The 23,262-nt window shown below is 34.7% G+C and overlaps 5 protein-coding genes across 8 annotated transcripts; 3 read left to right on the top strand and 2 right to left on the bottom strand.

The window, feature by feature from the left end:
- Window positions 1–826: 826 nt before the first annotated feature.
- LOC107019175 (F-box/FBD/LRR-repeat protein At1g13570-like) lies at window positions 827–2,386 on the bottom strand. Its single transcript, XM_015219747.1, has 3 exons — window positions 1,682–2,386; window positions 1,397–1,561; window positions 827–1,033 (listed from the first exon to the last, which is right to left on the bottom strand). The coding sequence occupies exons 1-3, from the start codon at window positions 2,384–2,386 to the stop codon at window positions 827–829; spliced, it is 1,077 nt and encodes a 358-aa protein (XP_015075233.1).
- Window positions 2,387–3,066: 680 nt separating this feature from the next.
- On the bottom strand, window positions 3,067–8,235 carry LOC107019158 (nuclear transcription factor Y subunit B-6-like). 4 transcript variants are annotated; one of them, XM_015219731.2, is made up of 4 exons: window positions 7,406–8,226; window positions 6,221–6,976; window positions 5,187–5,252; window positions 3,067–3,890 (listed from the first exon to the last, which is right to left on the bottom strand). In XM_015219731.2, the coding sequence occupies exon 4, from the start codon at window positions 3,886–3,888 to the stop codon at window positions 3,358–3,360; it is 531 nt and encodes a 176-aa protein (XP_015075217.1). In that variant the 5' UTR covers window positions 3,889–3,890; window positions 5,187–5,252; window positions 6,221–6,976; window positions 7,406–8,226; the 3' UTR covers window positions 3,067–3,357. The 4 variants fall into 4 exon arrangements, with proteins under 4 accessions (XP_015075217.1, XP_027772815.1, XP_027772814.1 ...); XM_027917014.1 differs by having other exon boundaries at window positions 5,187–6,976; window positions 7,741–8,235; XM_027917013.1 differs by having other exon boundaries at window positions 5,187–6,976; window positions 7,406–8,235.
- A 2,259-nt stretch (window positions 8,236–10,494) lies between these two features.
- On the top strand, window positions 10,495–14,769 carry LOC107020658 (probable nucleoredoxin 1). Its single transcript, XM_015221115.2, has 4 exons — window positions 10,495–11,045; window positions 12,649–13,128; window positions 13,229–13,714; window positions 13,879–14,769. Exons 1-4 carry the CDS (start codon window positions 10,962–10,964, stop codon window positions 14,560–14,562), a joined length of 1,734 nt encoding a protein of 577 aa, XP_015076601.1. The 5' UTR covers window positions 10,495–10,961; the 3' UTR covers window positions 14,563–14,769.
- A 181-nt stretch (window positions 14,770–14,950) lies between these two features.
- Window positions 14,951–19,904, top strand: LOC107020008 (probable nucleoredoxin 1). Its single transcript, XM_015220353.2, has 4 exons — window positions 14,951–16,831; window positions 16,957–17,436; window positions 17,508–17,981; window positions 18,089–19,904. Exons 1-4 carry the CDS (start codon window positions 16,754–16,756, stop codon window positions 18,677–18,679), a joined length of 1,623 nt encoding a protein of 540 aa, XP_015075839.1. The 5' UTR covers window positions 14,951–16,753; the 3' UTR covers window positions 18,680–19,904.
- On the top strand, window positions 19,692–23,180 carry LOC107020506 (2-methylene-furan-3-one reductase). The gene is made up of 4 exons (XM_015220898.2): window positions 19,692–20,439; window positions 21,260–21,583; window positions 22,097–22,256; window positions 22,745–23,180. The coding sequence occupies exons 1-4, from the start codon at window positions 20,023–20,025 to the stop codon at window positions 23,008–23,010; spliced, it is 1,167 nt and encodes a 388-aa protein (XP_015076384.1). The 5' UTR covers window positions 19,692–20,022; the 3' UTR covers window positions 23,011–23,180.
- The last annotated feature ends 82 nt before the right edge of the window (window positions 23,181–23,262 follow it).

Consider the following 23,262-nt stretch of genomic DNA (forward strand, 5'->3'; position numbering starts at 1 on the left):
GTTTCTATATTCTGGAGAAGCGAAACATGACATATAAAAGTTAACAGAGGAAGTGAACAAGTAAAAAAGGACTGAGCATCCGGAGTCAAGAAGTTATAACTTCCTTAAGAATGCCTAATTCTCAATTTTTTCCAGAGATGGTTCTCTCTCATACAACTTACAAGAAATTACATTGATTACGAGAACTCAAAACACACTTTGGATAACAAATCACTCGAAATAGTTTTGAATGATAAAAATTTGAGCAATTTCAAAAAACTAATGATCGAAAATTTAATATTTCAGTAGAATAAGTTACAATATACTCCTTTTGTCCCTATTTACTTGTTCATTTCTTAAGTAAACAAATCATCTTAATTATTTCAATTACTATTGTTTAAGATTGAAGTGGAGTAGTTATTGCTATTGCTCTTGGGGAAAAAAGTTTACCAACTCGTTTGGAAGATATAAATAAATACATCAGATAATACTCTGATGAACAACTAAAGTCCACCTCGGTTGTGGATTTAGACTTCGTCTCCTTGTATGATCTTAGAGAATGCTCAGCTCATAAATCTTTTGGGGTTGAATTAAGTTTAATGTCCAATTTGATCATGAACAATATCTAATTTCACAACTCGATAGGATTACAAGAGGAAAAAAGGGGTGAAATTATGCAAAGACTCCCAACAGATATGCAGATTATATTCAATATTCAATTTAAATATGAAATAAATGCCACTTCATGAATCAGTCCTAAATGTACTTGATTTCTGCTATTGGTAATGATCAGATCGACCATAGCGTACAAGTTCCTTCAAACGATTCAGTACAGCAGGTGGCGTTACTAGTTTTCTTCCAGTTTTTTGAGGCTCATCCTCTTGAGATTCGGAGAATTAACAAGGATAACTTCTACCAAGTACATTTCAATAGCTGTCCCTTGGAATTTCCTTAACGTCACTTTTCGAATGGTCTGAAGAGCTTCACTGATCACTTGTTCATGTGACTTCAAGTAATAGAACAGTTCTGATGAGTGATTTCGTGTCGCATCAACCTAAAAGAAACAGTAATATAGAACAAAATCAGTCAATACAGATAACATTAACATACAACTATACCTAGTAGAGAACTCAAAAAATATCGCAAAAGTTGTTCAATATTTAACAGAGGCACTAAATACAACTCCATGAATAAGGAAAATGAAGGTTGCATATAAGATATATAATGCAATCATACACAAAATCAGAAATTTTACCAAGGATGTGCAAGATTCAATTATGTATTCAAAGTAATACTTAACCTATTTCACAGTATAATTTTCCGGCAAACAATATTTAACTATGATGGACTTAAATCTACAGTTTTTGAGCCTTTGTAGCTCGGACACAACATTTGTTATTCACGATATATGTCTTACCTTCTCAAGTAAATCTAAGTCGAGTTCAACAAGCATACCACAATTCCTTAGTAGGTAAAATAGACTGGAAAAACACTTCACATTAATCTTCAAGTCAGAAATTTTCAGGCTTTGCAAGTTTAGTGATACATCAAGCGTATCTGTTGCAGGAACCAATGCTAACTCCTGAAAAAACAAAAAAAAAATATCTGAGATTCGATTGCTTAGGATAACAATTTTTCTTTTAAAAAACTGCAAGGTATTGATTAATATTCTCGCCTTTAGGGATGAGCCATCCAAGCAAACGTGCTTGATTCTTCCGAACAATGAATTCACATCAAAACACTGAAACGTAATTGTATAGCTGGTAAGGATAGACAAGTTGACAAGTTTTGGACAAACCAAATTAACGGAATGAACATTAAAACAGCACATTAACTCCAATGTCTCAAGCATTGGCAGAATAAGAGTTGCGTTATTTGATCCAACAGGACGTTCAATTGAAAAAAGTTTCAACTGAAGGCTAACAAGATTGGGGAATTGGGCATCAGGAACAGGCAGCTTAAGCATACACCTCGATAGCTTCAAATCTGTCAACGTTGAACAAGTGAATATGCTATGAGGCAACAAATATTTCCAATCAGTGTCCATATCTAGAGTGAACTTCTCTACACCATGATTCGAGACAAACATGATGAATTGATCCACATCTGACTGTAAAAGTGTGTGTGACTTCGATATAAGATGGAACCCCTGAATACTTTCAGTATGTTGCATTAGAATTTTACGGATTATGCTTGCAGCAGAAGCCCCAACATGATCAAAGAACAGGTGATCAAACACAAAATGTGGCAGTGTGGACCATACATGTAGCCATTGCTTTGATAAGATGCTTGTTACTACGGTATCTTTGATGGGCAGTTTCTCTAGTATTCTATGCAGTATGTCATTTGGTAAATCGCCAATAACTGTTGATTTCGTCAAATCACTAGCTACCTCGTGTAGACTCATACTTCTTCTCTGAAATATTTTATATTTGACAAATCTATTTTGATTGAAGAGCTATAAATAGTTGCTTTGTTAGTCGTAGTAGAAGGCAGAAAACCAATAGTCACTTATTCATTGTTACAAATATAAATTCATTGAATTAGTGATTTTGTTCATATTCTCAATACATGAACTACTTAAATTCATGTATGTATATTGCTTAGGTTCTATGGACCATCTTTTAGTGACTTTTAAGCCTACATATATGGCTGTTCTTTCACCGGTTTTGGAGAGATATGAAGACATTTAAATAAAGTGATGTATACATTCTACTCTCTGTATTTAGCTTAGTATATTACAACAATAATATACATGTTTTCCAGCCCCGACCGAATAATACTTGCCAACAGCTGATAGTATTTTCAAAAAAGGATACTTTCTTAAATAGGGATACTTACCAATATGTACGGACTATAAAAATAATTTTAACAAAATGGTCATATGTAATGTATCAATATGTATATTCTCTTTTCGTTGCCAATAATGGACAGTTCACTATATGATTTGTAGAAAAATCTGAAAACACTCTGTTCAGATATATTTCTGAAATACTTGGAGACATGAGACTGGAAAACTTAATTCTTTAAATGGTACGAAAAGACGGAAGGGAAAGATGATCATGAGATTAAAAGACACAGCATTCATGAGAGTTGAGTTTCAAAAGCTTCCATTAGATACTATCAGGATAGTCACAAGCAATCCACCAACCGAATACTGAAAATAGACGGGTAGCAAACTACACAAACAGACAATTTAAAGAGCCACGAGTTTGGCTCACTTAGTTCAAAAGAAACATTCCTAAACTTTGGAAATTAATAAGAACAATCCTAGATTGTCAATAGGTCGCAAATTAGGTTACATAGAAAAGATAGTCTAGTTTCTTCATTGTTGTTGAAGTTTCAACAACATCTAAATTCCTTCAGCAGAAAAACTGATCACTCCTTAGTTTCTTTCGCAGGAGACTGAACTTTAATATTCACAGCATCCCCTTGAGAAGTGCTTCCATTTGATGCATCCCCCTGATAGGGCGTGATGTTGCAGCCTGAAGCTGGATTAACCATTGAACTCCTTAACAACAAACGCTCTCTTCTCGTGGATCTACAACCACCATCATACTCACGATAACGATGCAAGTACAAAGCCAAGGTTTCAACGTAGTCATCATAACCAAACCTGTCCATGGCGCGAAGCAGGTCTTCGGCGGTGATGGTCTTGCGCTGATCAAGCTGGCAACAATTGTTGGCTTCGCCTGTTATGAAGCCTATGAACTCAGAGACACATTCTTGGATCATCAACTTGAAGCCATCGGATATCTTGACATTGGGAGGAAGGATCTTGCGCATGATTCTGATCACGTTTGTTATTGGCATGAATCGGTCATGCTCCCGAATGGTGCGTTCAGAATGTTCTACATTGGCAGCAATTGTCTGCTCGAGATCAGCAGGCAGTTCCAGGCTCATCTCCATATCTTAATTTCACACAACAACAAAGCATCAGAGTGAAATGAAAAAGAAGTATTACATATATCATCAGTCTACTTCCATCAAAATCACAATTTTTATCAATTAACTTTTCAAGTATTGAAGAAATTACAAAAATAATCGCGCACACATATATATATCTTTCAATAATTATTAGATGGAATGAGAATAGTACTAGTGTAAGACAGCACTATGAATTTTAGACAATATTCATGTAAACACCAAAAGCAAATATATTTCAACAAAAGATATGGCTAGTGTGAATACAGACTAATTAAAGTGACATATATCGCTTCATATATTGTTTTCATCATCTATCTTAGTTTGTCCGATCTTCAACTGACCCTTGCATACATCCAAAATTACCTCTGATATAGGAATACGACAAAATTTTATTGTAACGGACACTAATCTACCCACTGTTTTCATACACTATATTTGTTCATAAATTTCTATGCTATGCTTCTTGAACTATGGATAAAGAAATTCTAGCTACATTTCAATCAACTTCTTAAATGTATTTCAATTTCATTGCAAAAGCAGAGAGTATATATATAGAAAGATCTCCTGGGATATTTAGGCAAACTTTATGCCAAAATTAAAGCTATTAATTTGTGCAATACAACTAGCTGGTTTTCAAACTTGCTAGCTTTAGACTGTATGTTTCTCGTTCTCTTTTTTTATTATTCTTTTTGGACGGGAGACACGCGTAAAAAAAAGGGTAGAGAGGACATACTATAGGTTAAAAAGTTTGCATGTATGCCACTTGTTTCCATTTTGTCTTTACAGTTCCAAGAGAAAACATGAAATGGTCGTGTTGTTCACCTTTACCATTAATCGATCCATTGATCTTTGATATACAAACAACTAGCTTTGCAAATATATACATATGAAAAAGATATGCGTATATAGTCCCTAGCTAATTAAAGAAGATGATACAGCAGCTAAGAAACGTATACAAGTTGCAGCTCTCCATTTTTACCTGATCAACTCATGATATATATATACACACACATTCAACAGAGCTAAAAGAGAGACGAAAAATTAAGAGGAATGGGCGAAAATTATTGGGTCAAAGAACAATATTTAACTCTCTGGAAGAGTGACGCGCGTGTAGCCTTACCCCTACCTTGTGAAGCTAGAGAGATTGTTCTTAATATAGACACTCGGCTCAAGAAAGCATATCAAAATCAAATATATATAAAGCAAATACAAAGTTTCACGGATGTTCCATCGGAAGGAGAATGCATTTATAAAAGTAAAACAGAAGCTAGGTAGCATACCAGGAGAAGGGGAACTGGCAGAGGTTCGTTGCGGGGATCTGCAATAGCTATGAAATCCTCCATCTCCTAAACCAACAAGATTACCATCATCCATCTCTCTCTCTCTCTCTCTACATATATATCTATCTCTGTATATGGCTATTGGCAAGTAGTAAGTGCCATATTTATAGATAAAATATTTAAGTGAAAGGGCGACGCCTGGCAACACGGCGTTGTGTACGAGAAGAAGTTAATAGGCTTTCACAGTTGGGCAGATGAGCATTCACCAGAAACCACATTACTATTTACTCCTACTTCTTCCGTCCCAAAATAATAGTCACTTTAGCTCATTTCACTCCCATTAATGAAAATAACAAATTGAAAGGTATAATAGTTCTTTAATACTAGAGTAAGGATGAAAAAACATGCTAATTTTGTCTTGAATTCCTATGATGAAACTTATTTTGGGACTAATTTTTTTATTTTTTTTGTTAAGTGACTCTTATTTTGGGACCGAAGGAGTATATATATTACTTACGGTTTAATTCAGCCATTTGGCCATTTCCCTTGTACTTTTTCTCCTTTCTCGACAATTTATAGTTCCACTCCTATTAAAACTTTCCCCATTCATTCAAATTCTCATAAAAACTTTCAACTTCGCACATTTTGATGAAAAAAACTCCTTATTTCAGAGTACTACTACACTAAGGCACCACGATTCATGTTGAAGCAAATATCTAAATTTGTATGTAAATATTTCTAAGAGAAATAAAATATTATTCGATGTGCTAGAAGCAAGATATCTAGTGAAATTCTCATAGTAACAGAAAGGAACTAGCAAAGATATACTGCAAAATCCTTCGATTATCAAGAAAAGCCACACGTTAAGTGATCATAATAAGGTGATATACAGATTTCAAAACCCAAACACAAATAAAACATCATAAGTTCAAGGCATATATTAATTGATAAATTTTAATTTAGGTACTAGAATTATTTCTTTAGCATCAGCATAACACATGATAAGAAATTTAATGCTGAAATGTACTCTAAACCTGCTTAGATTGCTTTGGTGAGTACTTCTCCACAAGCTTAGCCAGTTCGAGGTCCAATCTCTTCTCAATTGCAATTACCTCTTCCAAGAGTTTGTGTCTCCTCTCTTCATGAGCTCTAATCAGATTTTCCCTCTCAGCTACAAACTCTTCCATGTCTTTGTCCTGAAGTTTGACAAAATCCGCAACTTTCTCTGCCCTGACTCGATGATCCTCAATTGTTGAGAATGCATTTGCAAAAGATTGTTGGAAAATCTCACAACATTCCTGTTGTATTTTCTGGGATTTGTCCTCCTCAGCAGTCCCGGCATTGAGAAAAATGTTAATTTGATCCATGAAAAAGCTTTCTTGGGACTTCATCTCTTCCTTGTTCTCTTCATATTGCAGCTTCATTTTCATCCTAACAATTTTGTTCTCTTCCACTGTCTGACGGTGCTTTTCACTCACCAGAGTAAGAGTCTCCTCAAGAGCTTTAGATAATTTTTTGTTCTTTGCAGCTTCCGTCTTGAACCATACAAGGTCTTAATTATCCTCCGAAATCTGCATCACCGGATCTCGAACAGTTTCACTATATGATTTCATCTCGAACTTTAACCTTGCTTTTCCATATGAATGTTGGTTGAAGTTTTCCATGTCTTTTACCTCTGTCATGTAACCATAAAGCTTACGTATTCCCCCGGGATAAAAGCGAGCTGGATTGCGTCCCCACGCATCCTTATCTCTCCCTTTTACAGAAAACTGTTAACAGAGAACCTGAGCCTGTAACAGATTTTGTAGATTTAAAGCTAGAGTTTATGCTAAGTTACATTTTCATAAGAGGAAAACTAAATAATACACAGATGAGAGGCAAGAAGGAAAGCAATATGAATAATTGATTACAAAGATTCACATAGAACAGCAATATTTAGTCGATTTTTTCCTTTCATGACATACAAACTATGTAAAATTTTAAAGGTTCGACAAAAGCTGAACCTGTAACCAAAGATAACTAAAAACCGATCTCTCTTAACTTTATGAGGATTAAAAGTATGAAAATCAGAAAGAAAAAGGAAAGATCCAAATGAATGAGAACTTCAATTTCAATATATTATGGAAAGCATCTTATGAAGCAAAGAAAACACAAGACTACATCCAATTCATCAAGATACATTCCAGATACGCAAAGATATTGCCTTGTCGACATTTTACCTTTTCGTGCAGCCAAGAATTAGGAACAATGTGACTAAATTCAGGATGACTCAATGCTGGGAAAAATGTATTACATTGAAGTGATGAAGCACATTTATTTCGAAATTACGTGCATTCAAGTGGAGATACTCCAGACTCAAAAACCATAGCAATCTCACATTTCATATCCCATAGTATCAAACAATTTTCAAGAGATATTAGGAGTAAGTGTTTGTTGAGTGATCTTGTAGCTCAACCAACGTCAACCAATTGAGGGTGCTTGAACAAATGTTATTGTAACTTCGAAATAACTAAACCTGGACCATGAATAATTTCATGTGAAGTGAGGTAGGTACCTATCCTAATTAACGAGGAGTGAAAGCCACTTGACTGTAAAGAGAGGGGCGAAAGGTCAGGATTGCTTGGTATGTGGGCGCCAACTTCAAGTTCCTGGTGGCCTTCAAAAGGCTATCATTCATAGGACAAGACGCCCTATATAAATGGTTCAAAAATGTGAGGAATCTTACTAGCTCAATCGATTGGCTACTTCACCTTGTTTTCCCCTTCCCCTGCCCCTAGAGTGCCTAAAAGCTATAGTGTGGTGCGGTTCTCATCGCAATTATAACATTTAAAGTTTATTTTCCATTTAAAGGAACAATAATACATCGTTTCTACATCTTTTTATGTTTTAATCTCAACAAAAGACAATAATCTTTTGAAGATAAATCTCTTTCATTTTGGTCAAACAATTATTTCCTCCCACAAGGTATTTCAAAAGAAAAATTTGCAAAAGCTTAAGGAAATTAGAGTGAAAAACATTCAATCGAATATGTTAACGTGTAAGTCACAAAAAAAATAGAAGTGCAAATTGTAAATTATTATATTTAGAACGTAATCGATGCTTAGAATTACTCGATACTATATCGAATTGCCAAAACAATAAATATTTAGAAAATGAGTAGCTTCAATATTATTATTATTTTTCCTTATTAAGCCAAGTGGTCACATACGTATGTGATAGTGATACCATCAAATTAAAGAAAACAAAATTAAAGGATGCAAGCAAAGCATATGACAATTTGAATAAGACATCTCATCACCGACCTAATTAACATCTCATTTGCACAATTTCTAAATTCCACAAAAGTGTTGAAAAGGTGAATAGACCTTTTCTATTTTGTAGCAATCTAAAAACAAAATATTTTGGTAAAGGGAGTGTTTAATTTCTCCTTTAATAATTCTTTATGCGAGGCAAATGAAATTATTTAGGACCCCATAAGTATCAAAAACTATATCTGAAATAAAATTTTAAAAAGTCATAATTAATAGTGTATAATTATGAATTTATATCAATAACTACAATCTAATTTAGAAAAAATGGAAGTCCGTTTAATTTGATTGATTTTATCAATTTTTAAAGAATTATTGATACTTTGGTACGGTATTTTTTTATTTCTTTAATAAACTTTATACGATGTAAATTCTAAGTCCAAACACTCACAATAAATATAAGATATTAAACAACAAAGTAAAAAAGAGAGAATTTCTTGTTAAAGTAATATCAACGAATAGGAAGTTGTGAGTTGTACCTTTTCAATTTTTAGCTTAATTAAACCTTTTTTTCCTTCGAAAATAGCAGGTGGATGAGATTGTTTTTTTCTTAACGAAATTTTTAGTTTAAGATGTAAGATAACTTCTTAGTAGTTAGTATTGAGTACTTTCTCTAAACGAGTCTAAACTGATGTAAATTTAAATTATATTGACTTTAATACGACTTGAATACGAATAAAAAGTCTTCTTTGATAATTAATGTAAAAATTTTGTAAGAGACCCATTGCCGTGAAACACACTCAACCCAAGTCCATCTCCAAGTCGTCTTCCCTTTTTCTCATCATGTCTTACCCATTAAGAAAAATAAGGAAAATACAAATTAACACATTTGATTTGTATTTAAAAAAAGTAATCAAAATTTATGGTATGTTATACTCGAGAATAGGTTTAAAATAATTATTTTAGTATATATTGAATAATTGTGGTTTTTTTTTTATAAATGTGCCCTTTTAATTTGGTTTCAGTTTGTAAACACGGTTTTTAATTTTAAGTGTGCAAAAGTAGATATTTGAACTCGAATAAAGTTGAACAAGTAGATATATGTGTCTTATGTGGTGTCCTACATAGCTAATTTGCTTCCTACGAGACATTCTACGTGTGTCTACTTGTTCAACTTCATATAAATTCAAATGTTTACTTATCTACATTCAAAGTTGAAGGGCATAGATTCGGATAAGATCAAGTTGCTAAATGTCAAGTTGTTAAATGTCATGGTTATGTATTTTGTCTTGCCTTTAATTTTCATTAAATATTTAATAATGAAATGTATCTATTCAACTTAATTTGACGGAAACTATGAAAAAAATAACGAGAACTCACATTTCTTTTGATACAATTATTAGAATGTTACGAAATCAAATTTATATAATCAATCAAACACAATATAAATTTAATTTCTAACTTAATTCTAAAATAAGTTGCATACTTGAACCAACCATCAACATGAGGGGAGCGGCCATTTTTATCATTTTATCCATCTTTTTATTTGGACGAAAATATTATACAGCGTTAATTCAATTGAATTGAGACCATCAAATTAGATATCAAATATTGAATATATAACAAAAAATATAAAGAGAGAATTTCCTATTAAAGTGATACCATCCAATCAAATGAGTTGTATCGTTTGAGTTTTATTCATCGACGAATTAAGTTTTTTTTTTCTTCGGACAATTGTTAAATCGATGAAATTGTTTTTTCTTAACAAAATGTTCTTTTTAAATTCAAAGGTTCAAAAAAAATTCTTATTAAAAAGCACTTTTCATAAGTAAATTTTTTTCAATATAAATTTAAATTAATCGAGCCTATAAAACATTTCCTCAAACAGCTAGTCCACTTCCAAGTCGTCTTTGTTGTTCCCATTAATATCTTGCCTACTAAGAAAAAATATAAGGACCATAAAAAATACAAGTCTGAACATTGACTCAAATTTATTTTTTCTTAATGACTAAGTTAGAAGCCTAATAAAGATATGACTTAGAAAGATGGAATCATATGTTTGAGAATATATTTAAAATCTTTTTTTAATTAAAAGTTAGAATATTTTGATCCTTTCACTTATCAAAAGTTAATGCCTTTAATCTCCATTAAATGTTTATCAAATAACTCAGTAGTTTCTGCCATTTTTTGTTTTTTTTTTCTTAAGTAATAAGTATTGCATAATTTGGTGTGTTTGCTTATTTTTTTCTATATCTATTTAATGTCGTAAATTTAAATCGCAAAACTTAATGGCACCTAACAAATGACCCCAAATTGTTCAATGTGTACACAGTACAAATAATTGACCCAACCTTCAACATAAAGGACCATTTTTTTTTTAATTTTCTCCATCTTTTCTTCGAAATTTATTTTTTTTTCTTTTTCTTTTTTCCCAACTATATAACCATGTTAAAGTCTTAATTTTTTTCACTACAAAACTTTGTTATTAACATAAAAAAAAAAAAAAACAAAGAGACTTCATAGGTCAATGGCAGGGGAAAATTGTCATGATGTGATCAATCTACTTGGTTCTTCAGATCGTGACTTTCTTATTCGCAACAATGGTGACAAGGTATCAATTGTTACATAAATTCTTTGTTTCTATTATAGTGAAGTAATTTGTAGTACCTGATGTTGATAAATGATAATTTGGAGTATTTCGATGTAGTTTATTGTTATTCTTTTGGTTTATGTATTCGTATATCGGGGGCGGAGCTAGGTAGAGCACAGGATTTAGCACAGGATTGGTTTTACGGAAAATTATACTGTTTAAATATTTCTTTAATTATATAGATAGCGGATGTTAAACTCTCCTTTTAACTTCTTATATTTATTTCTTCATAATTTGATTATTTAGTGAAAATTTTGGGCTCGACACTTGTGTGTTACGTAGATATTGAAAATCGATTTTCTCGAAAAGTAGAAATGATATGACTTATGACAAAACAAAAGTAGAAATGATATGATTTATGACAGGAGAGGATCTAAGAAGCAAAAGAGATGTTGGTATAATATGGGGTTTCTAATTCTCCCTTAAGGGGATGAAAAGATGTTTTGAAGTTTCAAAATAACTAATTCGGCTTTGTACGGTGTTGGTCTCACTTAATGAGCAAGCACTCACTAGTCACTATCTTAGTTTCTTCGATTCTCAGAGACCTCTGATTAAGGGTAGAGGGTGTGATCGCATCTATTCCACCTAGTAAGACTTGTGGACTTCTTAAAGTTATCTAAGAAATGTTCTTATAAGATTGATCTAGGCCTTGGACTGTTTCTTGAGAACGCCCTCAAGAAGTTGTAAAAATTTGAAGGATGATCACTTTTTTTTAACCATGGTATCGGGGCTAGTTTTTAATTCCATGGAATATCTGACACCTTCCACCAGCAACATGTACTAGATCACTCTATCCACCAAGGCTAAGACGGATGAGAAGGATGATTACTTTTTAATACAAAGTTCTTCAAACTCAATTGTGTTTGTACTGGTTTGTTATTCAGAAAGACATGATTATGATTTATAACCCGTTACTTTGCAAATTTATCTGCATTATTTACTCCACCTATGCTTTGGAAATGCTTACAACAATATCCATAAGTTTGTAACATTTAAAAGAGTAATTTTACTGTTTTAAAGAAACAAGATGAAATTACTTATAGAGGGAACATAAGAACATGATAATAGGGACACATTAAATATGTAACAATAAAAAGAAAATGTAACATATATGCAATATTCAAGATTTAGCGCGAAATTGTGGAAGTAAGTTTGGTTGATCTTGGTTTCTTAATTTTTAAGTGGTTCAGAATTGGCTTGATTCAAAACCAAAAACATTATTTTGTTGTGCTTTTATTCTTTTGTGGATGTTTCATTCTGTTTTGATTGAAAAAACCAAATAATTACTTGCTTGTTTCGAGGAAACAAAGTTGTAGGACCAGGCGGTCTGAAAATAGCTTTGCCTATCATTTCAAATATGATAATATGTTTGTAGTTATAAAGTATTTGAACATAAGAAAGTGAGGTGTATATGCATTGTATGTCGTGTGCCTGACTTTTTAGTTTTACTGGTATAGACAGATATGTTAGGAAAGGAACAAGATGAATTTTGGAAATTATAGCTAGCTCTGATTAACAGATAATTTCATTTGTGGCAAGTTTTTCACAAACGTTTAATTCTCAGGTTAAGCTTGATACTTTAAAGGAGAAAAAAATTGGTTTGTACTTTTCAGCATCATGGTGTGGTCCGTGCAAACATTTCACCCCAAATTTGGTAGAGGCGTACAATGCTCTCCTACCAAAAGGAGACTTTGAAGTTGTTTTCCTTACTACTGATATGGATGATGAATCTTTTAAGGAGTACTTTTCTAAAATGCCTTGGCTCGCTGTCCCATTCTCTGATTCTGAAACACGTAAACGTTTGAATGAATTGTTTGCTGTTAGGGGAATACCCCACTTAGTGATCCTTGATGCTAGTGGGAAGGTAGTGACAAATAGCGGGGTTGAAATCATTGTTGAGCATGGGGTGGAGGGCTACCCTTTCACTCAAGAACGGCTAAACGAACTTAAAGAGCAAGAAGAAACCGCTAAAAGAGAACAGTCTTTGAAATCTATCTTGGAGTCACAGTCAAGAAACTACGTAATTGCAGCTGATGGAAGGAAGGTTGATTCAAGATGCTGCTCTTCTCTCCTTCATTTCATACTCTTGTTTATTAATAAAAGTTTCCCTCATTACTTTTTTGCTGTGTCTTGATAAATATTAGGTACCTGTTGCTGAGCTTGAAGGCAAGATTATAGGCCTATATTTGTCAATTGCTTCTTTTGAAGAATGTGAATCCTTTACTGGGAAGCTGATCGAGATGTATGACAAGTTGAAGTCTCAGGGAGAAAACTTTGAGATTGTCATGATTCCTCTTGACGATGAAGATGATGATGAATCTTTTAAGAAAGAGTTTTCGAGAATGCCTTGGTTTTCACTTCCCTTAAAAGACAAGACCTGCGAGAAGCTGGCCAGGTACTTTGAGCTCTCTACCCTTCCTACCCTAGTCATCATTGGAACAGATGGGAAGACTCTTCATTCTAATGTTGCTGAAGCCGTCGAGGAGCATGGTATCCTGGCATATCCTTTTACCCCCGAGAAGTTTGCTGAACTTGAGCAGATACAGAAAGCTAAACTGGAAGCACAAACGTTGGAGTCGATTTTGGTTACTAGAGATCGTGATTTCGTCATTGGAAAAGATGGTGAAAAGGTAGGGACACAAACATCCCATGTTTGGTTATATTTTGTTTTCGTTCAATCTTTCGTCATCAATCATGCTTTGATTGCTATACTATGATTAACATGACTGACCTTTCTGTTGATATTTTACTCTTATCCCTAACTTCAACTAGTACCCAAAATTTCTCTTTGTAGATCCTCGTGTCTGACCTCGTAGGGAAGACTATTCTCCTTTACTTCTCAGCACATTGGTGTCCTCCATGCCGTGCTTTTACACCACAGCTTAAAGAGGCATATGAGAGGATAAAATCCAAAAATGGCCCATTGGAAGTGATATTCTTATCTAGCGACCAAGATCAAGCCTCATTTGATGACTATTTTGCTACAATGCCATGGCTGGCTCTTCCGTTTGGTGATGAGAGGAAGACATATTTGAGTCGCCTATTCAAAGTTCGTGGCATACCAACATTGGTTGCTGTAGGGCCATCAGGCAAGACTGTTACAACTGACGCCAGAAGTTTGATCATGTGTCATGGTGCTAAGGCTTTTCCATTCACCGAGGAGCGTATGGAGGAGATTGAAGCAGAAACTGCAGAAATGGCAAAGGGGTGGCCTGAGAAAATTATGCACAAACTTCACGAGCATGAACTTCTGCTTTCTAAGCGTTCTGCTTACAATTGTGATGTATGCGAGGAGCTGGGACAGATATGGTCATTCTATTGTGAAGAATGTGACTTTGATATGCACCCAAAATGTGCTCTAGAAGAGGAAAAGGAAAGCAACATGGATATCGAGGAAGATCAAAAGGATCAAGGCAAAGAGGAACAGAAAACAAATGAGGGATGGATTTGTGATGGTGAAGTTTGTTTCAAAGGTTAATTTGTTATTATGTCTTGTTGACTATGAGGCATTTGCTGAGCAGCATATTTGTGGGTTTTGAAATTGTTCTTTGTGAGACACTCCTATCCTAAAATCTTGTCACTTTTATGCAATACAAGTTTTATTAAACGTTGGACCTGTATTTGATCCTGATTGTACTGTCTATCTCCATGTTTATCTTCTCTATGAGTCAAGCTATTTGTGAAAGATAATGATATTGATTTGCTAAATCGGATTTCAATATTTTCATTTCTCAATGTTAAAGATTATCTGCTCCATCGGAGTGTGTTGGTTTCACTATGATAAGCTTTTTATCATTTTAGAATTTCTGGTGAAGAATGTTATCGTTTTATCCTTATGGCAGTCCAAATGTTATGGATGCTTGGTTCTGGAAACCTTTGATTGTTTCACTCTAAGATGTTGTTCTTGTGTTCGAATTTTCTTGCAGTACTTCTTTTCCTGGACGTTTCAGGAAAAAACACATCTTTATTGATAATTTTGTTTGGTAACCTTTGTCAAATAGCATGAAGTTCTATGATTATCAAATATCATAAAACCTCATTAACTTTCTGTTCCAGTTTTCTTAGATAGTGAGTTCCTTTGCTTAACTTGAATGCAAGATTGTAGGCGTGTATTTTTCAGTGACCTCTTTCAAAGAATGTGAATCATTTGATTAGAAGCTGATTGAGATCTATGACAAGCTGAAGACACTGAGAACTTTGAGATCGCGATGATCCCCTTTCAATACATGTTATTCATGATGCTTTGAGTTCTATGACATAACTAGCATGACAAGCTCTCTGCGTTGATGCTTTAATCTGTCTCATATCTACAGCGAGTGACCAAAATTTTGTCTTCGTAGAGTCTGGTGTCTGATCTTGTAGGGAAGAGTATTCTCTTTACTTCTCTGCACATCTGTGTCCACCATTCCGTGCTTTTACACCAACACAGAGAGAATCATATGAGAAGATTAAAGCCAAAAATGAAAATATGGGAGTAATTTTCTTGTCCAGTGACAAAAACCGTGCTTCCTTTGGTGACTAGTTTGATACAATGCTACAGTTAGCTCTTCAGTTTAGCAATGAAAGGAAGCAATCCTCAAGTCGCGTTTTACAAAGTTCATGGCATACCAACAGGATAGATATGGTCATTCCATTGCGAGGAGTGTAACTTTGATCCGCACTCAAAATGTACTTGAGAATAAAAGGATAACAACATGGATCCTGAGGCCTGGGGAAGATCATACAGAGCAACACAGACAAAAAAACAACAAATGAAGGATGTGTTGTGATGATGAAGTTTGTTTCAAAGCATAATTTATAGTTATGGTTGATGGCTTCTAAAACTTGTTTTATGACTATGTTTTTTATAACATAAGGCACATATACATTGTATAATAGTAATCATTAACCTCAAACGCTAGCTCATGAGGGAGAATTGCTCAAGCTCATAAGTAGATCACTAGTCCGTTTCCCAACCAATGTAAGACTTCAACCCACTCTAAGACCCTCCTTCACACCCACGCCCAATTGGAGCATGAACCTGGAGCCCAAACGAGGATGGACTTGGCTCTGGTGTCAAGTAAAGACGATTGGCATGAAAATCACGTTCACTTACCTGAAATGGAAAAGCTTATAAGAATTTCCATCAATTATTTCTTTTAAAGTTAACAGGTTACTTTTCTCCTTCAGATGATAAGATAATCTGTACATGAAAATATTACTATATGATTAATTGATGAAAAAAAATCATTTTTATCAGTAACACACTCATAAAAGATAACAGAAACAAAGAGAAATTTAATAATGTTATTTGGAGAAGCCGGCAGGCCAAAGACAAAGCAGCATATATGAGGAATCTTGGTCAGTGGAGGAATCAAGATGCCACTGTCCATTCTAAATAATAATATTCCATTTCATTTGTCACTATTGTATAGTCTATTTTGATTATATAATATTGTAGCAAATTGTAACAAAATGCCCTTCAAAGTTTAGTCTAGGCAGCTAATACTTCTAATCCAATTTAATATGTATTTGTGACAGGGCCGGCCAGGTTGAACCTTCAGATGAAATTGACTGGCAAGTGCTCGTTGTCCCTGATAAGTTTCCTTTAAGAGAGAATAAAAACAGAACATGTCAAATGGACATGTTGAGTATTGTACAGTTTTGAGAGAGAGAGGAATCAGTAACTTATGGCTATGGCGAATGATCTCACAGTTGTACTGTCTTCAAAGGAGAGAGACTTTCTAATAAGTACAAAAGGCGAACAGGTATATGTATACTATGGCACTATCCCTTCAAATGTTTCTAAATTAACCTTTTCTAAGCTGTTGTAACGAGGTTTGACTGTATATACTTCCTCTATAATTTTATCCAAGCTTATGCTTGTTTGTAGGTTACATTGAGCAGCATAACAGGAAAGATTGTGGGCTTGTATTTCTCTGGTTCATGGTGTGGTCCATGTCGCCAGTTTACACCAAAGTTGGTGGAAGCTTATGAGAGTCTGTATCCTAAAGGTGATTTTGAAATAGTGTTCATGTCATCTGATAAAGATGACGAATCGTTTAATGAATACTTTGAGAAAATGCTGTGGCTTGCTGTTCCATTTTCTGATGTTGAGGCTAGAAAGAACTTAAAGCAGTTGTTCAAAGTAAGGGCAATTCCACATCTTGTGATTCTTGATGGGACAGGCAAAGTTTTGAGCAACGATGGCGTTAAATATATCAAGCACTTTGGTCCTGAAGCCTATCCATTTACATCTGAAAGAATTAATTACTTGAGGCTGGAAGAAGAGAAGGCTAAAGAAAATCAGTCTTTGAGATCTCTTCTGGTCTATGGATCACGCGATTACTTGATCTCGAATGAAGAGAACAAGGTAATGTCCTTGAGTTGATCATTTCTATGCATTGTAGTTTTTGTGCTTATTTTCGACATGCTTTTTTACAGATTCCCGTGCCTGAGCTTGAAGGGAAAACAGTTTGCCTATATTTCGGAACGAGTACTCATAGAGGGTGCAAGAATTTCACCTTGAAGCTAGCAGAGGTATACGAAAAGCATAAAGGAAACAACTTTGAAATTGTGCTGATTTCTCTGGATGAAAAATATGAGGATTTTAAAGAAAGCTTTGAAGCAATGCCATGGTTGGCTTTACCTTTCAAAGACAAGAACTGTGAGAGACTTGTTCAGTACTTTGAGCATAAACTCCTACCGCAGCTTGTCGTATTAAGTCCAGATGGGAAGACTCTGCAGCAAAATGCAGTTAAATTTGTCGAAGAATATGGTGACGAAGCATTTCCTTTCACACAAGAAAAGCTTGCTACTTTGGCTGATCTAAAGAAGAAAAAACTAGAAGCACAAACATTAGAGTCCATTCTTGTTACTGCAGATCGAGATTTTGTCATTTCAAATGGCGGTTTAAAGGTAAGTTTAGTCGTTTGAAATAAGTGAATGAAACTGCGAATTCAATTCAAAGGGATTGATGAAGTTAGTGTTTGCTAATCATGTTATATTTCATTGTACTTGTTCAGGTTCCTGTACACAAACTAGTAGGGAACAACATTGTACTGTATTTTGCAGCAAGTTGGAGTCTCCCAAGTCGAGAATTTCAACCCAAACTCGAAACTGCATACCAAGAAATCAAGAAGAAGGATGAAAATTTTGAAGTGATTTTCATCTCTAGTGATCAAGATGAGTCTTCCTTTACTAACTTCTTTTTAAGTATGCCCTGGTTGGCACTTCCTTTCGACGATGAAAGGAGATCATTTCTGTCGCGCAGATTCAACATTGTAGGCATTCCAGTGGCCATAGCAATTAGTCCTAGTGGCTTCACTGTGAATACACAAGTAAGGCAGCTATTAGAGACGCACGGCTCAGGAGCCTATCCCTTCACAGAAGAACATATAAAGAATTTGCAGCAACAACTCGACAAAAATACAACAGGTTGGCCCAAGAAAGACAGAAATGAAAGTCACAATGAGCATGAACTTGCATTGATACATCAGCAAGTGTATCTCTGCAGTGGGTGCAAGGAGATGGGGTACGGGTGGGCTTTCTTCTGCAAGCGTTGTGATTATGGGCTCCATCCAAAATGTGCTCCAAAACAGGAAGAAATGAACTGAAAACAAATGTTTGATGAAAAACCAAGCTCCTTTTAGTAACATGATAGATCCACTTTAACCTCATACATGACCTCTAGTTAATCTTGTGATTAAAATAGTGCTTTGTGTGTAATTTGTATCATTCTTATGTCTGACCTTCAAATAAAAAGTTGTTAGATCAACTTTATTATGCAACTATGTATGGTAGGAGTGGCTCTTCGGGCCGATCACAAATTTTTGGCCATGTACAGAAGTCGAGGATTCGTTTGGAAACAGCCTCTCTACCTCCAGAAGGTAGGGGTAAGGTTTGCTACAATCTGTCCTCTCCAGACCTCACCTGTGGAATTTCACTAGATATGTTATTGTTCTTCAGTTGTCCTCTCTTATTTCCATCTCACAGTGAGAAGATGGAGGGTAAAATCGATCGTCAATACTACTGCCCTTATGGATAGGCAAAGCTACCTCCTTGACAGGTTATGAAGCTACCAAGCTTCTCTTAAAGCCAAAAGAGGGGCAGTCTGGTGCACTATAGCTCCCGCTACTATGCGCAGGATCGGGGAAGGCTTGAAACCAAGTAGTAGAACAATGAGAGCCAACATGATAACTACATTTTGTTTTTGTTTTCTCCACAAGATGACTGGAGGGTGCTAGATGGACTAAAGTCAAACTAGATAAAAAAAGCAGACCCTATGTATCGGATCCTCCAAAAAAGCATTATTTTTGGACGATCTATACACACTCTTGACATTTTAAAAAAAATTGACCAACATAGATTTAACGATTTCAATAGGAAGTGTAGGGATAAATATAACAAACAAAAGTTGCTTAAAAAATTACAAATCCTATATTTGAAACCCATAGTCATTAATCTCCAACACTTTAGAACTTCACAAATACTTAAATAAATAAATAAAAGTTATCATCAGGCCCATTATGTTGTTCTTATTTTGTATTCACACTCGGTGTTAAAGTCCATATTAGAGTTTTGACTAATTCGAATTCACACTAAAATGACCATTTCGAAAGTATAAAATTTTTTCCATATTTTTAACTCGAACTAAAACTTCTTGAAGTAGTTCTAGGTTTCACCACAACTCATGTTAGTATATTGTGTCTTGAATGCTCTTTTTAGTTTGTGGCTATTAATTTCCTTATGGCCTCATCAAAAACAGGGAAAATTATGAGGACAGGATATTCCAAATCACTATTTTACTAACAAATGGATGGCTGAAAATGAATTCTACCCCCCCCAAAAAAAATAGAAGCCAAAATCAAGCATTTCATCTTCTTTATCATGCACATAAATTGTTTGAGGAAAATACTGAGTGAGAGGTTAAAAAAACAGCTGGAAAGAAAGAAGAACAATGAAAGCTCTATTATCTTCCACTACTCTTCAACTCAAACCCCTTCATCCACCCTCTTCTTTCTCTTCTCTTCACTCTCCATTTTCTTCTATTTCTGTTCTTAGAGTAAAGGGTAGCAAAAAAGCTGAAACTTTTATTCAAAGAAGCAAATTTTCCACTGTTTTGCCACTTAAAGTCTCTGCTAGTTCTCAAGCAGCAGCTGCTGAAACATCCACAAGCATTTCTATTCCTTCTGAAATGAAAGCTTGGAGTTATACTGATTATGGAAGTGTTGATGTTTTGAAGTTGGAGTCCAATGTTGCAGTTCCTGACATTAAGGAAGATCAAGTCTTGATTAAGGTTGTTGCTGCTGCTCTTAACCCTGTTGATTTTAAACGACGGCTCGGAAAATTTAAGGCCACTGATTCTCCACTTCCAGTAAGTTTAGGAACCCTTTTCTTGTTATCTTTGAGTTAGGTTTGAATTCCATTTTTGAATTGTAAATTTGCATTTCTTATCACTTGTGTTATAGTGTTAGTGCAGCTTTTCTCCTTAGATTTCAGCACAGATGACGTTCAACTATTTTTCGTGTTTATTTCAGTTAATGACTACAGTGGTCACTACTAGTGTTTAGATTTCTGTGACCCTCATTTGTGGCCAATATTAAATTAGAGACTATCTGTACTATCTTGTGTTTATGTGTGACGTTTCTTCTAAAAGTTTATGTTATTAGAGGGAACACACATTCATTTACTTAATTATTTATTGAAACATGCACCTCGTGTGGGGGTTCGATTCATTTCATGAGTCAAGCACGTGGATATTATTTATGATAATGGATGGCAATGAGAGCCGAACTCAGGACTTGTGCTTGTTGTGATACCATGTTGAAGTGTATGACATCTGATCTAAAAGCTTAAGCTGTTAGAAAAAACATATATTTATTTACTTAATTATATGTATCTCAACATTCTGCAATTGTTGAAGATGTAAATGGTTGAATAAAATTATGATTTTTCTAACATTTTGAGTTTTTAGATGAGATAACCACACAATTTTAACATGTTAACATAGAATTTCCATGTGTGTTTGGACCATGTAAAAGAATCAGACGCACAAGTTAGGGGCCTTGTTGAAGTTATAATTAAGTAAATAAAAGTGTACCCTCTGTGACAATACAAGTTAACAGGAAAATAGGACAAAATCACATAATATTTATGTATATGTGGAGTAAAACATATATTTTCTTTCTGTGTAGACTGTGCCAGGTTATGATGTTGCTGGTGTGGTAGTGAAAGTTGGTAGTCAGGTAAAGGGATTAAAAGAAGGGGATGAAGTATATGGAGATATACATGAGAAAGCATTAGATGGACCAAAGCAATTTGGATCCTTAGCTGAGTACACTGCTGTTGAAGAGAAACTAGTTGCCTTGAAACCCAAGAATCTTAGTTTTGCGGAGGCTGCTGCTCTTCCTCTAGCTATTGAGACTGCTTATGAAGGTCTTGAGAAAGCAGGATTTTCTTCTGGCAAATCCGTTCTTGTTTTGGGAGGTGCTGGCGGTGTTGGATCCCTAGTAATCCAGGTATGAACATTTCAATAAGTCTCATTTAAATGTATTCTTTCAGTTTTAGAAAAGCATGATTTCTAGAGAAGTGTTCAGGTAACCTAATGATAACTATGAGTAACCGTCCATAAGAGTGAGATTAGTAACTCAAAAGATAAGGCAGGTTGTCCGCTACAACAGTGTAAATATTCTGGTGCTAGCGTCTACGAAGATAACATACTGACTTGGCTTTCAGTAGGAATCTTTGAGGACAATGCCAAATTAAATCGTTTTTTCAGTCTTCTATCATTTGCTCCCCTGAATTAGCAGTCACCCGTCTTCTTCATCTCGCTCATTACATCATATGGATTCAATATCCATTGGGCATTTTTAAAGATAAACATAATAGCCTCTTACCCTATTTTTGTGTAAACGATCTAGTAGGCTGGGTAGCTTTAGCTATCTTTTCTGCATGTGCAATCCTTTTTTATTTTCATGTGCCCCTGCTGCTAAAAACAGAAGCTGATGTGTCGTGTTTTTTCTGTTACGCAGCTTGCTAAACATGTATTTGGTGCTTCTAAAGTAGCAGCTACCTCTAGCACAGGGAAGTTGGAACTCCTGAAAAGCTTAGGAGCTGATTTAGCTATTGACTACACTAAGGAGAATTTTGAAGATCTGCCTGACAAGTTTGATGTTGTTTATGATTCAGTTGGTAAGAAATTAGTTTCAACTTTGACAATTTCCGTTCTTGTATACACGTTGTCAAGCACGTACAAATTTAACATAACACATAGGTAACTAAATAGTTTAACAGTTAATAATAGTGAACATTCACGAGTATAAAGATCAAAACTGCATATTTTGAATCAATTGATGATCAAAAACTACAATTGCAAAATTTCCTTAATAAATTCTGAACTCATCATTTCATAAGTACAATGTTGGGATCTTTATATAAATAGCCCGCCCAATTCATTATGTACTTTCTCTAGCCGGTCTACATAAATTCTGTACTGATTATAAATGGTTATATACATATTATACATCTGACGGTATCTTTAGTTTAAGCTGTTGAGTGGGCTGCTATTTAGATTGATTACAAATTAAAGTTTCCAGCGCTAAGAATCTTCCATCGATTTTCATTAGATTTTGGATCCGCCTCTACTAACAACTATCTCCTCCTCTTGGAACTGACTACAGGTCAGGGTGAAAAGGCGGTGAAGGCAGTGAAGGAAGGTGGGAGTGTGGTAGTGCTAACAGGGGCAGTAACACCACCAGGTTTTAGATTTGTGGTGACATCAAATGGAGAGATGTTGAAGAAACTGAACCCATACTTGGAAAGTGGGAAGGTGAAACCAGTGATAGATCCAAAGGGACCATTCTCATTTGATAAGGTTGTGGATGCTTTCTCTTATCTTGAAACTGGAAGAGCCACTGGGAAAATTGTTATTCATCCCATTCCTTGAAAGTTAGCTCTTATTTTGTACAATTTCTAATACATTTAGGGAAAAGGAGAAGTTTTTGTTCCTCAAAGCCTATTGTGGCATGTGGTTGATGAAAATAAGATGTATCTATGTTGATCATGTTGGACACAGAAATAATTACTTAGAAGGATTTTTGTGTTCACTCTTTCTTAGACATGGTTTTACCAACTTTTGAATCCATTAGCAAAATGAATTTTAAAAAAATGAAACATGTTTTCATGAACTAATTGTTAA

Source organism: Solanum pennellii, chromosome 5 (genome assembly GCF_001406875.1).
Source record: "Solanum pennellii chromosome 5, SPENNV200".
In the NCBI taxonomy this organism is placed as follows: Eukaryota; Viridiplantae; Streptophyta; class Magnoliopsida; order Solanales; family Solanaceae; genus Solanum; species Solanum pennellii.